Genomic DNA, 19,118 nt, shown 5'->3' on the forward strand with positions numbered 1-19,118 from the left:
TAGTCAGAGAAAACAAGTCAAACATCTTAAGATGGAGTGTACTTGAGTGTACATTACTTTGAGTTCCCCCACTTGTAAATGAAATTGGTTTCTTTTCCAGTCGTAAGCGCATTTGCACTGAGTACATTTCAACCTTCACTTCCCCAAGTTAAGATGCCGGAGCAGCAGCGCTTTGCATGTAAATCTCCTAAAGTTTAAGCACACAGCCTACGCTCGCTGACTTGCTCTCTGTCTGCCCCCCTCTTTTTTTTATTACACCAATACACACGCAATTGGTCTCTCTCTCTCGCTCTCTCTCTGCCCTCCACAAAAACACTCATGCACAAAGCCGCACAGCAAAACCAACTTAAACTTACTAGAACTCCATAACTTGATTTCCCGTAAATGCACCGTAGGGCGATTCTGAAGCGAGTCGCTGGCAGAGGTGCAAATTCAAGAAGAAACCCACACAGTCTGCTCTGCAGACAGCAAAACTTCTCAAATAAGACACGCAGACACCTACACACTCAAATCAGCATTCAACTGTCTGCTAAATAACTATAAAAACTGCCTTTTTCATTTTAACACCCAACATCCTGCTAAAAGTAAGCAGCAGACTCTGGACTTAAATGTTGTAGTAAAAAAAAGCAAAGCAGAAGGTCTAAAGATCATAGTTAGCTGTAGAGTAATTTAATATGACAAACTCTCATTTCCTACTGGTATTTACCTGTCACCTTTGCCCTTTTTTCACTAGTTATCCCTGTTACTTAACCTCAACTCTACATGCTATATATTCATGCAAAAAACCAAACATAGTTTATTGATTCATTTTGTGCTGAGAAAGACAATCAGGTAGAGCAGTTGGGCCGTAGAAACAGAATTTTCTGGGATACATTCAGGAACATAAATTCTGATAATTGAATCTGAAAGCTGCTGCAGAAGCAAGCAAAGAGGCTACAAGTATGTTTTCCACAAACTAATTAACTCAGTAATTCTGGCATCAGCATACCAATGCCATTATTTTGTCTGGGATGACATTAAAATTTGCAACAGTATCTGTGTTTCCATCCCACTGTCATGCGAATTCTGAACAAAACTTAAAAATATCACAAAAAAAGTCAATGAGCCGTGTTTCCACGAAGCAAAAAAGCTATTAGTGTGTTTTCCACAAACTAAGTAATTCACCCTCCTGCAGTCTTAGCGTAATGCTCAGGAGAAGTGTAGAAAATGTCCTGGTAGGACAGCGGGGGGTTGTCCCATAAGACCCTCATAAGACCCAAAATAAAAACGTGTTATAGAGCAGGGTCAAATCATTTTGGCATCAGCACAAAAATGTCAGTATTTTGTCTGTGAAAATGTTCAAATTTACAAAAGTAGTTATATTTCCATCCAATTGTCATATTATATTAATGTAATCCCACGTTGATAATTTGGTTGAAGTAGGAGAGCATTTGAATAGGATTAGCTTAGTGCTTCTTCTGTGCTCACATTATTTCTTTATAACTAAGCAACCGTTTGCTAGAAAGGATATATTCAGATAAAAAAATTATCAAACAAGTTTATTTGTATAGCACAATTCAGTAACAAGGCAGTTCCATGTGCTTGACGTTATAAAAACAAAAATATAAAGTCAAAATAAGATACTACACAGGCACAGTTAGTGCTTAAAATGTATTTTTTAAAAAACACCTTAAAATGATTCTTCTCAGGATTTTGCCTTCTCTTTCTGACAAAATCAATCATGTATTTGTCAATTCCACATGCCAAGTCCTTCAACTTGTCCTTTGTGCGTAGCATGTGGAGTCTGAAAAGCTCCGCGGTGCCACGTCAGAGCGGCCGCCAGAATCTCATCTCCCACCGGCTTCCGCTGATACTGTATGCAGATGTCAGCAGGAAGGAAATGCCCCCGCTCATTTCTCAGCCCCAGAAAACGGCACGGAGGCAGCCCTCTGGTGGGAGTGTGTTCATGTGTGTGTCATCATCAGTGATTTTAAAGGATAAGCTCCACATGCCCAACAGCAGCGCATTGTGAATCACCCATCAGGACACCTGGCACTCCGCAGCTCGCAAAAAAGCAAACCAAAAAAAAAGGCTGGCTACATGCATCAATGTCAACGTACACACACGCAGGATGTGCGTTCAGGCTGTGCCGTCCTCTTCCTATAGTCGAACCGCATATTGTATCCCTTTCACCTCGTCCTGCCTCTGGCTGGACAGTGATAAGTGCCTCGTTCTCAGTCAATGTGAAGATGTGAATAATGGATGAAGTACAAGTTGTGCGGGACAACAGCAGAGGCACTGCATGATGGACACGGACACAAGGAGAGACATGGCAGGAGCAGCAGGAGTCTCGGTTAGCCATCTTCCACCTGTCTTCTTCAATTCCATTTTTCATGTCATGCCATGCTGTCAAGACAAATCAGTTATTTTATTCCAAAAATAACAAAATTCAGTTGCCGGACAAACTAATTCCGCTCAGAAAGTTATTCTCTCTAACAGCCCGGAGTGTTCTCGCACTCAGTCGGCTGGATTCACTGTTTAGTGCGTTATTTGACCTTAAAACCACTCGCACCATGTCGGCCTCACACAGTGAATAAATGAGGCTGTCACCTAAACGCAAACACACATTGCTCTCCGTTCCCCGTAGGTGGTGCAATCATGCCAACTCCAATTTCTATAATATTCTTCATATTTTATGTTGGGATCTTTTTTTTCTTTTTTTTTGACCATGCATGAGTGCGATGTACACATGTGTGCTTCACTGACTGAGTCTGAAAGCAGTCGTGGCATTTTGTGAGGTGTTTCTGCAGCTCGGTGCCAGTAACCTGTGGGGGTATTTGCGGGTGTCTGACTCCTCTCTGGTTAGTTGTCCAGCAGGGTTTCCTTCAAGGCTCAGAACACACTCAGTGACCTGTGCTGTTGTGCCTGACTAAATTATAAAGGCGGTCGTGAGTGTTGAGAGGATCCAAACATCATTTTTAGTATATAGAAAATGCATTTTGAAACTGAGGCCTAGCCAGATATTTGGGAAAACCCTTTCATCCACACATAAATTCCATTTATCCACTCTGTTCAAAGTTTTAATCCATTTCGACCAGAAGACAAAACCAACTCTCAACCTTGTCAGCTCGGTGTCACATACAAAACAGATTGATGTAAAGTTTGTTTTCCACTGAGCACTTTACTGTGCAACACCAAGAATGCATAAAATGGATCTTTGAGCAGACGTCCGCTTTACGTCTGCCTTGAGAACACCTGGTTCTTTGTGAAGTAAGCCCCAATGTGTGGTAGCCTTTATTATCTCATTTTATCCCAAGGCAGTCACAATCACAGCCTTCATGAAGGCATGATTTGGGCATTCGAAGTTTCTGAGTTAAGTGTTGAAGCTCTATATAGTTTATATAAAAGGTGAATATTGTTTTTGTAATGCTAGCCCCACTAACTAGGCTAATCGCGAGGGTACTTAAAGTAATTTAAAACATCAACTCTGTTATCATTTTAGTCAGGTGTTCCATTAACACTTGTTAAAAATGCTTCGAATAAACAGCTTCAATGTTTTTTAAAAATCTTTTTTATTATATTCCAGTTTTTCTTCCATAATCAGAGTAACTGGAAATGGCTAATTTTGTTATCAGCACAAATGTTTATAAACCCTCGAGAAAAAATATGACACACACTCGTAATCAGTGCATCTGGATACATGAGATTTGTGAGATTTTCTTCACCTCCCTTCAGTCATTTTTTGCATTTATTTTTATTTTAGGCTTTTAATCACATTCTGTGTCAAATTACACCCACAAACCAGGCCGTATAATGAAGAAAATCCTGGACTCCCAATGAATCACTTCAATGTTAGGAACAAGAGTCGTCTTCTGGACAGATACAAATTTTTGACGTCAACTTTGAATTTCGTTTGTTTGTATGGATGTGTGGATAACTATGAAAAAAAGGGAATTACCAAATCCATGACATTACCTCTTTAAAATAAAGTAATTCCATTGGGCCTTTTCAGACGGTTTGAAGTGCCCTCTTCTATCAGCAGAAACAGATGCATCACTTTCATGAATTATGCATTTGCCACATCAAAAAACAGTCCCATGATTTCTGAACATCATGACTCATTGCTCTTGACTAATACTGCACAGTTCCCACTAAGAAATTGACCATTTCAGTGATGTTGTTATTATGCCTAATGACTTTTCTAAGAAAGCAGACATTTCTTTTGTTATACACATTTCATAAGAAGTTTCTGATACAAAAAAATCACAAAAGATTCCTTTTGTGGCCTTTCGTAATTTTTTTCTTTTAGGGAATGCTGTAAGCTTTTTCTTTCCTGCAATTCTGACTCATTTGTCTCAGAAGGAGACTTGATGGTCACTCAGTTTACGATCCTGGCTCATCCAAAAGATAACTGGCAAACGGTCAAACTTTAAACGGAAGACGCCACAAGAAAACGACCGTCTGTCCCCCATGGAAGAGAAAGTCATTAAAGCTTCTCTACAAGGCCTGATCATTAAAGATCAGGCCTTGTCCTTTCACGCTTATACTTCACAAAAGTTAATAAAATCAAAGCAAAATTTCTATATCACAATTTTATTTCAAAGTGAACAAAAATAACACTATATTTTAGTAGTATGACATGGACCTGATGGACTACAGTAATAAGTATATACAGGCACTGGAAGACTCTTGTCCGAAGTGTTCAGAGATCACTTGGTAACTAATGACTAGTTAAATTTAAAGCCATAGTTCATACTGTGAGTGTGCAGGAAGAAAATGCCATCATGACCTAAACTGGTCCTAAATGACTGTTGTGAATGAAACACACACGTTTTTCTGGTCTTTACCTTTCATCCTGGCTGTCATCAAAAACCATTACCTGCCAGGCAACTCCAGAACTTAGCGTCTTCACCCAACACAGAAATGGTTTCTGTCTTGCACAAAGCACTTCATGTTGTTTCAGTGAAAAGGTGCGACTTTCTGAGCAAAAGAAGAAAAAGGGAAAAAAAGGCTTTTTGACCTGTCAGAGAGAAACGGTGAAGCTGCTTTCCTACATTTGCACTTTCAATCTGACATGAAGCTTTTGTCCACAACACAGATTTCAGGAAAAGAAAAAAACGGCTTAGAGGGAATAAAAGAAAAGGACATTTCTCATGGCAGCTCGTGTGGTTTTGACATAGATATTCTCTGTTCGTACAGCAGTCTGGGTTGGTGGAGAGTCTTCTTCGGAGTATTTTGTGCTCTGATCCTAACCAATGACAGGCGTCATTTTGATACGAGAGACACTTTGACGTCTTTACTGTGATAATCCTTGATGTTTGATAGCAGAAAGGCTGCTTTCTCTTGGGTAACATGCCCAGCTGGGCTTCCTGAAGCTACAGTCATGTTTAACGTATTCTTTACGGAAACAAACCACTCTAGTGCTGCTTACTTTAAAGTTTTTTCCAAGATAGTTGCTTTTCCATCCATGTGTATTTTGTTCTCCGTTCATTTATGGTTATACAAACCCCCAAAGGGTTATTTTTTCTTCTTCTAAATCAGATTTCTCTTACCATTGATAGAGATTTAATCTGTCTGTACAGCAATGCCTGTTTTTTATTTTGATACACAGTTCCTTCCTATGAATTTTTACACCAATTCTATTTCTGAAACACAGCAGCATCAAAAACACTCAGTTATTACCTGGGACAATAGATTCTTTTCAGAGATAATTTTGGAGGAACAATATTTACAGTTGAGTCCCAGGAGGCATCCAAATTCCTGCAGCAGAGCGCAGGGATTCAAGTTTTTAATTAACCTAACGCAGGCATCCCTGCGGGAACACACACACATTAATACCCCCCCACACAAATGCACCGCCACAAAACACACACGCACAGAATACAGAGTTAACATTTAGGGCTGAGAGCCAAAGAGTGGAAATCTCAAACTCCACATAGACTCGTCTCTGAGAAGGTTTGTCAAAATAAAAATGTCTACGAGCTCGGATAAATCTGATATGATGATGATGACACGGACATTTACATCATCCTTAACGTGCTTTTCCTTCTCCAGCACCAAAGCTTCCATGAAACTACACAACTATTTGTGTACATAGCTAATGTAGGATTCAGGATTATGTGAATGTGTCTGCGTTTGCAGAGCGTTTGTGCAGTCTCCAGTGTTTGGAGCTGATTTAGCAGCATTCACTACATCACAGATTTTGTACTTCCACACATTTAGGTTTACTTACTAGTGCAGTACTGATAAAAACTCTTTCCCTATTGATTTATATTTTCCTTTCAAACAGACAGACAATATTTACAATTTTAAGGTGCCCTTGATTATGAGTAAGTGTTTAACTGCCAGAGCTCGGGAATAAATTCAAGCTATTATTATCTTGTTATAATAAGAACTTCTCAAGTTATAAAACTTGTCAAAACAAGAAGGCGTCTTGATAAAACATAATATATTATCCTACAAATAAGAAAAAGGTTGTAATATCAAAACAACAATACCTTTTGGAAACAAGTCATAATTCGTCAGAGGAGTGTATTTTTATTTCCTGTTGTATGGAGAAACTTCCTCGTTATAATGAATATAAAATAGAATAGCGAAAATTGTTCTTGCTTTAAAGAGTTTTGTGTCACGCTACAATGAGAAACTTTGACATAATCGTCTCGTTTTAACGAGAAAACTTTCTGAGAAAGAGATACCACTCCTGAACTGATTTCCAAGCTTTGCCAGCTGAATGTTTCCGTAGTTCTCCAGAATCTTTCAAAGACTGGATGTTGACCAGCAAGGAATTTTCTGTAGATAACGCTGAAATTTAAAATTCAGGGCAGCCGATTACTAGTAGTGTTTATTTTATTTTGTTTTTATTATTATTCTCTTTCTTATACTGTTCTCAATTTCTTAGACTTGTGATCAAATATTTCCCATATAATTTGCAGTGTGTTTTTATCCCGTCCCAGGTGCATTAACATGAGATCCATGAGAGGACTTAAGTGTCCCTAAAAAGTGAACACTGTTTCATGTTTAAAGTTTAAATATGTAAATTCTATTTTTAATGGGGTCAATTTGTACTGAGCCCATTAAACACTAAAAGAAAGTAGTTTTACTCTATTTATAACTGGCTGAAGCTCTGATGTAATGCGTGACAGATTTATAGCTGTTTGATTCTATGAGGCTCATTTGTCAGATAAAATGTACCTTTTAAAAATAACAACCTTTACAATTTCAGTGGTTACATTTTTGTTAAAACTGTTTCTATGTCCTGACAGTAGAATATGATACAGAACATAAGCTCCTCAGTGGTCCTACTGCCATCTGTAGAAATGCACCTCTCCCTCTCAGAAATAACCAATCAGAGCCTGGAGGAAGGTCTTAACGCTGTCAATAAAGCTTGTGTACACATTGCTCACACTCTTTCCACCTTCACTGCATACCATATTGCCGCTGTACTGCGTGTCTCTGTGCTACTAGCAGAGAGACAACGTAACGTCACAGAAAAACTGCCAAATTCACGAGTTCCCAGCCGGCTCCGCTGTGGAGTGTGTGCTTGTTCAAACCTTCAGGCAAAGTTCATTTTGCTGTGTTAAACATACTTTTCATTAAATCCATATTTCTTCAATAAAATGCTTTTCATTGTTTGAGGTAATATTCTCATCCTAAATATCTGTTTTGATTAGGTTGAGCGTTAAAACATCAATTACCAGAAGTAAAGGCTTGAAAACATCAGCCTGGATGTGATTAGTTTATATAATGTGTGTCTTGGTCAGTAACATTCTAATTTAATGAATATGAATGTTTATGACCTATAATGTGCTATTAAATCCTCAAAAGTGCAGGTGTCCAGTGAGACTTGAAAGTGTAGATCTATTTTTACTGCTTCTTTCTAACTGTCATTAATCCTCAGTCACTGCAAGTGAATTATTGTTGTGATATATTTATGAATACTTTTTATGACTCAGATGAATCATCTGCAGCTGTCACATAGCTTATTTCAAAACTTTAAAAGCACAAGATATCAGATTAGGAAACTGGACAAAGCAAAGAAAACAGACCATTTCTGCAACCGCTTTTAAAGTTGTCAGTAAAAAGTTGATATTTTAGCTTTGGGAATATTCCAGATCAGCCTCTTTGAAAAGAAAAAGATTTTTCAGCAAATGATTTCTTTTAAAAAATTTTAAATATCTTCTAAATAAAAGAATGAGTATTAAAACAGGTGAGTGGAGAAGTGAAATCAAGCCAATAAAACGCGTTCTGCCCCTCAGCGTTTAGTCCGTACTTGTCCATGATCGTGATTCCAGCTCACAGCCTCATTGATCCCTTCGGCGAGACCTGCAGCTAAAAGTGTTTGCCAAATTGAGAGCATTTCTGTTTCTGATTGGCTGTGCATGAATGCAAATGTGCATCCACACATAAATGATGCTCTATGCACGTGGCCTCGCTTTCTTGACTGATGAATGCCTTTATGGGCCTTGCTGTGAATATATAAATTCACAAGGAGTTGTGTTTGAGCACACGTTTATGAACCTGGAATGCAGTGAATCATAACATGAAATTCATTAAAACACATTGCAGGTTGGTTTTTCAGCAGGTTGTGAAGTGAAATGAATGATTTTCCTCCTGCCTTCAATAAGCTGTTTTTTAGGCCATAAAACTAATGTAGCGGTCACGCAGAGTGACTGCCCTCTAATATGGAAATTCATAAGCCAAAATGGCACAGGGGGACCATCAAAACCAGGCATTCCCTCCGGTTCTTTCTCCCTCCTATTCTTGCTTCCCCCTCATGCCATCCATCCCTGTCTCTTCTTGGATAGCTGAACTGAGAAACACAAATGTGTTGGAGATGATCCTGATGGACAAAACGGTTGTTCTGGACAGACACACTCCAACTGTCAGCGAAACTTTTAGCGAGGATAATGAGCTCAGGAAGATCTAGTATACTTGAAGGTGATACGACCAGTTTGACTTACAGAGTTTGACTCAAATGACTTCTAATCTGTTTACGTTTAAAACACTAGCTTAGCTAGCACGCATTTGACATGATTAGCATGTCCTGCTACTGAAAATGTAACATGAACCAGGAGTACGAAACCACTGAAAATGGTGTTTTCATGGACGAAAACAGATAAATCAAAGTCAACAATTTGACGACATATCAAAGTTTGACGAGAAGTTTGACGTCAAAAACTTTCAACCAGAAATACCAATAATACAATAGCAGTATATATTGTGAAATAAGTTTTCCTCGGTAGACATATGTGAAAGGGTCAATATAGATGTTGCATGTTATTGTTTAGGTCCACAATTTTGCACATGGACACAATGCTGGAGGGCAAAAAAATCAATTCTTTTAATTGCCATCCATAGCCACGTTGCCGCGGTAGAACAATTCCATTAACTAAATGAAACGTGGAGATGTAGGTATTACTCATTTAGTGAGGTGTGCCACAGCAAAGGCAAAAATTATGCAGAAAACCATTGAGTAACTCAAAATCACTCATATTCTTATTTTATTTCTTTCTCTGTGTTGGCTATGCAACACACACACTCCCTGCCATAGCAACTGACAGCAGTACCACTAATGTATCAGGATTCAATACTCAAAAGTTTCCCACACATTGAACAAAACATTCACTCTGTTGCAGTTTCATGTTTTCAAGCTGGATGTTTCTTTTGTGATTATTAATAACTGATCATCTGAACACAGTGGCGGTTGATTAGCTAATTAAACACCTGCTTTGCTGACGATCTCTGAGTGTTGGTATGTAGGTTGCTGAATTCTGCAGCACATCTACATGCAAAGGTTGTAAAAGTCAAGCTAGCATAACTGTCATACTTAACTCTCCTTTCCTATTTCTTTTTAAATTAAAACTTTTTCCTGATCTGTGAAATAGGACACCCTTAGATCTTGTTGTCTAGTTGTCATAGTGTTGACAATTAGTAGCAAAGCATTGTGTTTTATATATCACACGTATATTTATGATTTAGTCCATTATGTTGTTAACTTGAGAGTTAAAACCAATGGTAGTCATTGTCGGCAAGACATTGCCTGTGAGACGTGACATTGCAATGTGTCTATACATTCTGTCTTTTTTCATCTCTGTGAAAACAATCATACATGATCAGACACAAAGACATAACATTTCTTTACCCAATATGGCCCAGTTGGGATGAGCCCTCCTGTTTCTACTGGGATCCTGAAGCTCCGTGGAGGGGGTCCCTCTGCCCAGAATAGCCTCTCTTGCCTGGGACACTCTGCCCTGGGCAGCCCCCCTGCCTGGAGCTGAAGTGGCAGAGCTGCTCCATGGTTCCCCACCCTCTGTAAAAGACGTGCCGACTAAAATTCACCAGGGCTCACAGGGAGGTCAAGACACCAAAAGAGTAAAAGGGGAAACCCACAGGTCAAAAGGGTTCGGGGAAAGACCTGACAGCAGAACAGGAACAGAAAGCAGTTCGTCAGGAGGAGAGAGTGACATTCTGGGTTTCTGTTTTTTCTTTGTAAGTAAAAGGTGGCAGAAGGTGAACAAAGGAGCACAAAGGAGCACGGTGTGTTACGGTTTAAGGTTACACAGCAGGAAGAAATCCAAGACACACCACAGAGGAGAGGTGAAGAAAGAGGAACTTTAGCCACCAAGGAGTATAGTTCCTTCTCGCAGCAGACATAATGAGGAGAAGATCTCAGCGCTTTAATCAACCACAATCACAGCAGCTCTGTACCTGCTCAGTGCAGTCTTCCACAACCGACAACAGCAAATTAGGAGCCGCAGCTAAAGAACAATCTGAGCACTGCTCGGCTAAATTGCCAATTGACAAACTGCACAATCCAAGTGAAGATAGATCACTGTTTAGACCACTTATGTGTGAAGAGTACACAAAGGCAAATCGATTGAACAGTCACGCTAGCCTGGTGTGAAACAAGCAGGAGAACAGAAGCTCTTTAAGTTGCTCTGCAAATTGGGGACGCATAGTTATAGGTTTTTAGCTAGAGCAATGGTTATGGATGAAACAAATGCAAATTTATGTATCAATGCCCTCATTTAACATCTTTGAGAGCAAAAAGGCTGGCTCAGAACAAAAGCTCATCTCAGCTTCTTCTTTTTTTGAGTATTAGTAACAGTGAGAGTGTGTGTTGAGACCTTATTTGTTGTTCAGGCATGCTACTGCTCCATGATCAAAAGAGGAGGGACAGAATGGGAGAGAAGAGGGAGAAAAGCTATGGGTTAGTTGGAAACGCTGCTTTCATCAGGGGCGCTGAGGCTGTTGACCCAACATGAGCACATGGGACAGCTTGTGAATTCAATTTTAATCAATTTGATCGCAAAAAAGTGCTGGCAAAGAGGGGGACATTCCCACTGCCTCTATTTTGTGGAACCAATAAAAGGATTCATGTATATATACAGTACAGACCAAAAGTTTGGACACACAGTTGTGTCCAAACTTTTGGTCTGTACTGTATATAAAAACAAAAACATTTGCCAGCAGTGCAAATGTTTTTTATATGATTTGCACTTATCCCCCTTTTATTTAGAAATCCAATGCAGATATCTGAGGTTTAGCATCGGCTGATACTGACAGAAAAACAGCTGACCTGACTTAAAACATTTCTTTTTTTCTCAACACAGACATAAATGTACTGATTTACAAAAGCATTTGGTAACTCTGCGCCAGTACAGCACACTTAAATACACCAACAGCTTCACAATCTTGGTCAAACATGTAAAAACAACAGAAGAGTTAATAGTTCTGTGCAGTTTACCAAGTGACAGAAAGTGCTCTAATTAAATGAGACCATAACAGAACTGGACACCCACGTATTCCCAGTTTAGTACTCCCATGAGTACTAAACTAAGTCAATTGACAGAAAAATCTGTCAATTGATGAATCCATATTCATCAATTAACAGATTTTTCTGTGGACCAAAAACAATCTGTGAATAGGCAAAATTGGCTTTAAGAATTTGTAAAGTGTCTGAAAGAAAATGCAGCTTCGGAAGCTTAATTAACTAGATGCAATGCTGCTGAACAAGCTACTACCTGATGTTTGCAAAGCAGCCAATCCAGGAGCATCATTCATTTTTGTTAGCTTCAGCGGTAGTGCTACAACAGTTTGCACTGTGCATGTTAAAGTGGTTGATCCTTACAGTCCTAAAATAGACAACTAGAAATGTTTTTAGAAGAGGTCTCTAGTATTTGTGGATTTCAGCTTTTCAAGGGTGGTTATGGTTCCTAACCCTCACAAAAATCTGGGGGTCCAAATGCAAAATGTTAACCAACACTGTACATGACCCTGGTCCAGTCTCTCTCACTGTGGAAGATGGTGATGGCAGCATTCAAATTCTATGAGGAATTTCTTTGTATGGACCTGTAACATAAAGTCCTCCAAAATACCTTGACATATCTGGTTGGAACATGGCAAAATGTGAAATACCTGTACAAACCACAGTAAATTTACTAAAGCTTCACGATCAAGATCTGGGATTAACCTTTTCCTCATGCGTAGGTGTGAAATTTTACTACCCAGAAAAATCTTTATTCTTCTAGAAATAAAGACTTCAGCTGTGACATTCTAGGAGTTAGAATGTCACAGCTGCCAGCGAATAAACAGCTGCAGCTTGACATAATGCTTCAATCAAGACTGAGATGTGGAACTGCAGGCAAAGACGGTTTTCTTTAGTATGTGATAGCAGCTGGAAAAAGAGCTTCTTTGAAAAAAGTTAAGTAAATTATGCCAAAGGAAATACTAGAAATCAATTATCTTATCTATAATCTATCAAAACTGACAGAAATCATGGCTGAATAGGACAACAAATCCCAGAGCTCAACAAATTGAGAGCACATTGTAAACTAATTTTTGCCTAAAAGAAGCCTCTGTAACAACTGTTTGTTGCTGAAGTACAGATGAGGGAAGTCTAAAGTATTTAAGATCAAAAGTGCTAGAGAGGGCTCTTATTTCTATAATGTTCCTCAAAGGTCATTGAGTCTAAGCTTTCCGAAGCATTTCAATAAGATTTTTACAGGAAATCTGCTTCAAACTGCTTCAAAGTATAAAAAAAAGTGTAAAACCGGATGCATTTAATAGTACTGTTGATAAAGTTTCGGGGCAAAGAGTGATTTTTTTTCTATAACTGAGCATAAAAGCATTTTAAGCAAGTGTACAAGCAATGAGGAAATTCCACTTAAGATTAATGAAACTGTATGAAAGTATCTGAGCACAGAACAGTTGGCTTTGGTTAAGAATGTTATTAAGAAACTGCAGGACAAATGAAACTCCCTAAAGGCTCGATCCAGGGCTGGTTAATCCTGTGATTTGACTGTGTTCAGTCGAGAGCTTAAAACAGAAGATTAACACAAACCCATGGCTTTATGGCACCTGCCTGTGGTCGGTCACCACATTGTGTTTTGCTCTGCCAATTTAGCACAATGTGGCACAAGGTGAAAGGCAACAATCAAACCCACATGCAGACCAGAAAATGACTAGAGATTTGCTTTGCTTTTGACTTGTTCAGGTCCTGTATTTTTGCTAAGTTTTACTTTAGTCAATAAGGCCAGGAATCCAGTATAAGTTTCTTGTCCAAACTGACATTAAAAGTAGGAAAACCACTACACAACAGTTGTGTAGTTCCTCATGCCAGGTCATCTTGGGATGAAACAAACTTCACAATCTCAATCTCATCATTGACATATGAAATGTTTTTTTCTACTTTCTGGGTTGTGCTTTGGCCATAATGCATGGCTGGAGTTTGAACATACTTTTGATTAATTTGGTTTCAATAAAATGTCTATACTTGGTTATGGTGGTATTCCATGTCCCTGTTTCATCTCACATCTAAGCAAAGCTGTAACAGCTTGTCAGGCTCAAACAAAGCCTATTAGTCACCACACACTTCAAATAAATGGTTTGTTTAAATAGGAACAAAATATCCATCCACCTAGAACCATCCACTGTCTTCTCCTTATCCAAGATTGGGCCACAGAGCTAAAGCCTAGTTCTCTCAGCAAGACTTTAATGATTTTTGTCCCCATTTCTCCCTTCAACAATCTTAAGGATGCCCCAATTATCAGGATGATTCTTAAGATAATCTTAAACAATATTCCTGCCATGATCACAATTTGTTAAATGTGATCTGTAGTCAATTGAAAAGCGATGTGATGGAAGCACCGGAGGGAATTCAAATTAAGAAAACAAAACAACTGCCATAGTGCACCAGAAGATCCAAATGAAGATCAGAGATGTCTTATTCTATAATTTTTTTCCTCTGTTAAACATAGTTCGCGAGCTATAGCCATTGCTTCTTCTCAGTCGACTATGTTTATTTACTCTGAACTCACTTTTGGTCTGAAGATTTTGTGAGATTTCCCATCTGGCATCTGAATGTTGGTGAGTGAAATTGGTTTGTGGTGTGGTGCATGTTAAATGTGCTGTACACACACTGTGCGACCAAAACTGTCATACCTACAATTTTTTATCACCATGTCTGAGGTCTCTCAGGTTTTGAAAATCAGTCAACAATTTTACAATCTTGCTGTGTACCAGCCATAACAAGTGCAGAGGGGACACATTCCTCTCACCAGAGACATTACCCAGCTCATTCCTGGGGAACCCCAGGTGTTCCTAGGTCCGAATGGATACATGGTCTCTCCAGTGACCTGTGGGACTGTCACAAGGAATCTATATGATGGTGGTGTGACACCTCAACAGATGCCCGAATTGCTTCTACATACAAACAAGTGATTTCCACGAAATCCACCCACTTACATATCGTCTGATACAACAGTCAGCGTATGTGGCAAGATAAGTACCAGTGAGACATCAGCTTTAAAAAGGCAATGATTGGGTTTTTATGCTTTATTACATTCAAAATATCAGGGAAAAAGAACTTAAAACTCATATCTTTCTTATACTTTGAAGTCATTGCTGTGCACTTTCACAACACAGTCCTTACCTGAGTCTCTCTGCACCACCTTAGCATCTAATTCATACATAACCATCTGTGTAGGTGTCTGCAGCTATATGTGAAAAGTTAATAGTCCATATCTGCATGCAGTATAAAAGCAGTGGCGGGAGGCAGACCTGGCACAAGCTCCCTCCTGCTGATATCAGCTGTCAGCCACATTTATTAACTATGATGAATCACCCCTCGACTTCACATCCAATCTAAGGCCTCTCAGAGGGACTCAAATCTGGTCACCTTTTTTACTAAATGATTTTCTTGGCTCGTGGTGCGGCAAGCCGGCGTTTGGACTGACAACCTGTTGGTACGAGCTGCTGGTAAAAATCAAAGTGCCAACGGGCCCACAGCTGGATGTGTCATTTTTGAAACAGCATGGACGATTAAATGCCCAGACGACACGTAGCCGCCATTGGGAACAAGAATTTTAAAAGGTTGGTTGGGAGTTTTACAGTGAGTCATTGAATATAAAAGTGTTCTTTTGACCGTCCCTAAAACGGATCTCTACCTGGGTCATTGAAGTTAACAGTTATTGACATACTATAAAAGCCTTCTTTCACAATGCAGTTTTCCTTTTAGGTCTTACCTATATTTTACACAATTATGAACTCAAATATGACTGTAGTCTCTTTGTGAAAAATAAGTCTGTACAGAGACAAGACAAGGTCAGAGAAAACAAAAACCCCAAGCAGGACAAGTGCTTCTCTCAGAGCGTAACTTGGTCTGGAACAGTACACCCAAAGGATAGAACCTTTGATCTTGGCCTGAACGGAAGAGCTTGAGCAGAAAACAATAAGAGGAGCAGCAGAGGAGGGGAAAAAACAGAGCAATCAATAGATTCTTGTAGGCACGGCCTCAAGTTTCCAATCTAACACAGTGCTTTATTGATTAGGCTTCAAGGCGCAGGGACAGTAATGTCAGCACTGGATCTGGGAGTCTTTAACAAAGCAAACTAATGAGGAGGAGGTTGGATAGTTGAGTCTGTGAGGCCATACAAAACACACAGAAATGAAAAATCTGAACTAAAATCTCAACTAGTCATACTAAAGATTCCTTGTCATGGTAAAATTATGCTTACATAAGGCCTAATGTTTACGTCAGGTAAGAATTAAAAATATCAAATGTGAGATTTTTAGGATTTAAATTTCAACATTTCCCAATCATTGTCCTTTGGTAGAAATCTCTGTCTATTCCACACTCTATGTTGGTAAATTTACTGGTTTGCTAGTAGAAGTTGTCAAAATGTATGATTCTGTTTGTTTCATCTTCTGGTTTTGGTCTGGGCTTTGATTAGGCCGATCCAAAGCTATAATTTTCTCCTGGTGAATCCAGGAATAACCCACTTCCATTGGAACAATAGTAACCTCTACCTGCTGTCTTTTTCTGTGGCTATAGTAGTTCTCTGCTGAAATTTGTGCAAATCTTGCCGAAAAGTTGTACTGGTTGCATCAGACTGTGACCCATACTCCTAGAAGATTATTGGAGAATTTTTCTGGGTAGGGCTCCTTCGATAAAATGACTTCTATCTTCATTACTGCTTCGTAGTTCCGACATAAAGGGGACTGTTGTCACGTCAAAATACAAGCAGTCCTAATCAGAATTGCCTGCAGCCCCTTCAGTTTCTAACCAGTTCCTATTGAGTCTTCACCAATATCAATCAGTTAGTTTTAGATTTTTGGCATTCACTATTATTGCATGTTTTCTGCTTTTATTGAGCCAAGGTTTTAACATTGTGACATCTTTGCAGACTTTAAGTTTTACACATCTGATTCAATATTAAGGTTGTTGTAAACGAACATTTTAGTAATCAAGTAATCTATCGATTATTATTATGCTTAATCGAGTAATCGGATAAAATAAAGAGATCAAATAAAATATTGGTAAATCTAACATGACAGCTGTATTACTATCACATATCAACATCAGTCCAATTTTTCACATTTGAGCATCACTAACAATAACTTGCTTGCGTTAGTCATCTAAGCACAGCCACCGGCAGTGTTCATATCCGCTCACCTGTATAAATACACCTGCAGTGCTCTTCCCCGCTGTTCGCTCTGAACCAGCCACCAGGCAACAGCTCCGGGAGGATAAAAGCTGCTGCCCAAAAAACGACAAAGACCCAGACATTATCATCAATCAATAAAATCCTCCCAGGCCAAACTTGAAAACTGGACGTTATGCTGCTAACATTTAGCTTTTGTCAACAACTCAGGCGGAAGTGAGAGCTCTGAGCAACGCAAGTACTAACCTGGCTGGAACACGGTGCACTAAACAATAAAATATAACTTAACGAAGCTTCGAGGCAGATCAATTTTCCTTGAGGAATTTTAATAATCAAGGTACTCGAATCACTCGAGGAATCGTTTCAGCCCTATTCAATAAATTAGTAGAACTTTTGGCATTTGTGAACTATTATTTTTAGGGTGTGAACAAATGAGCAACCTGTTATAATCCATTGGTGTTTGGAACTTTAGCTTCAGTTATTTTCTGTTTTGATGATTTCTTTATTGTTTGTTTTTCTTATTTTTTTACCATGTTAGCTGATTTAGTCTCATTGTTTGTGTTTTGAATTAGTTCAATTAGACTTGTGTTTATTTCTGTTTACTGCTTATATTAGGTTTTTGCCCCCTTCCTCAGCTGCATCCATTCACCTATAATTAGTTCTTCTGGTTCATTTATTGTTTCCACCTCATATTTAAGCTCTTCTCTCTTTTTGACTTGCTGGATCCTTTTCCGTTACACTTGTGCTCTGGCTTCTATCGTGTTCTCTGTTATTATTGTAAGTTGTTTTTCAGTTCATTATTAAATATCCACTACCTTGTTCTTCCACAGCTCCACTCTGCATTTTGGTCCTGCTTCTAACTTTATTGAATATTTGTTATGATTTACATTTTCCCATCTTGACTTTATTTTTTTCATTAACCTGTGCAGGGCATACATTCCTGTAAATGTGGAAAAAGTTTAGAAATCACTTCTCATAAATAGGTGTAAGCATCTGCTTCAGTTCCTAGAAAGGAAGACCTTTAGAATCAGGTCAGAGCTGATATTAAATACAAAACTCATTGCATCTAAGTGAAATGGCTAACTGTGGGCTATTTCTATACAAATTTTGAATGTTTGTAGTGATGACATGTAGCTATTTTGGTAGCTGGAATGAGATTAGCTTCAGGCAGTTGAGTCATTTAGGCAGCAAACTGAGTAGTTTTCATATGAAACGATGCAAAAGCTTTTATAAATATGCTGGTGAGCTCAAATGTGAATGACTATAACCCCCAAAACAAACCGGAAAATTCATTCTTACAAAACACAAGCTATTTTATTAGGTAAATCTGGTTACTTTTAATTTCATTCAAATCAATGCAGTAATCATTCAGGCTTTATAGTTGTATAGTTTGTAGTTAGTCTAGTTTAACATAAGATTACATTGTCTTTGTATGTCTTGTATAGTCTAACACAAATTGAAGATCTCTGAGACGGTTCAAAAACTCCTAATTTCCAAACAAACTCCAAGTGTCTTTCATCAAATAGGTGGGTTGGCAGAAAAAATCTAATTCAGGCAACTTTCAAAAAAAAAAAAAATAGAAATAATGGAGAAACTCTGTTTAACATCACAATTGTTTACAAAATCTCAGACCAAACTGAAGTGTTGCAAAAACTCTGTATTTGTGTGTGGATATAGGAAAATGGAGATTTAGGGTTCCACACATTACGGTGTGCAACAAATAATGCGTCAATATATCCACATACTTAACTGACACGATTCCCAATCCACATCATGTTGTGTTTTATGTTAGAATATAATATTCTAATATATATATATATATATATATATATATATATATATATATATATATATATATATATATATGTATATAATATATATAATATATATCTATCCACACAAATGAACCTCCTGATGCCTTGTTTAAATCCTACCAGGAAATTGTGGTTATTTTGAAGGAAACTGATTGGCTGACATAGCCCTTAGTTTAGCGCTACACTGCCCCCTGTAGGTTTGGCATGTTTAGAACAATACTTAGGGGCGTATTGTTCGGGTTCACGTGGATGAAAACTTTTCTGAAACTGATCCTGTGTTTGAGGTTATTTTTTAAAGCTTTTTGTGACCTGGCATCCTGTGCAAAAATTTGTGGAGTTTCTGAAATAGAAACTTGTTTGCAGTTTATGAGGCTGACTTTAC

At 38.5% G+C, this 19,118-nt stretch overlaps 1 protein-coding gene across 2 annotated transcripts in view; it reads right to left on the bottom strand.

Annotated features, from left to right (window-relative positions):
* The window catches only part of LOC116713329 (GDNF family receptor alpha-1-like), a 127,964-nt gene that overhangs the window by 96,746 nt on the left and 12,100 nt on the right, over window positions 1–19,118 (bottom strand). Inside the window, exon 4 of one of the 2 annotated variants that reach the window (XM_032553462.1) lies at window positions 10,121–10,288. The exons of the other annotated variant lie outside the window; for it this stretch is intronic. Coding sequence (XP_032409353.1) covers window positions 10,121–10,288 — 168 coding nt within the window. The remainder of the gene's footprint in view (window positions 1–10,120; window positions 10,289–19,118) is intronic. 2 annotated transcript variants of the gene reach the window in all.

Source organism: Xiphophorus hellerii, chromosome 22 (assembly GCF_003331165.1).
Source record: "Xiphophorus hellerii strain 12219 chromosome 22, Xiphophorus_hellerii-4.1, whole genome shotgun sequence".
NCBI lineage: Eukaryota > Metazoa > Chordata > Actinopteri > Cyprinodontiformes > Poeciliidae > Xiphophorus > Xiphophorus hellerii.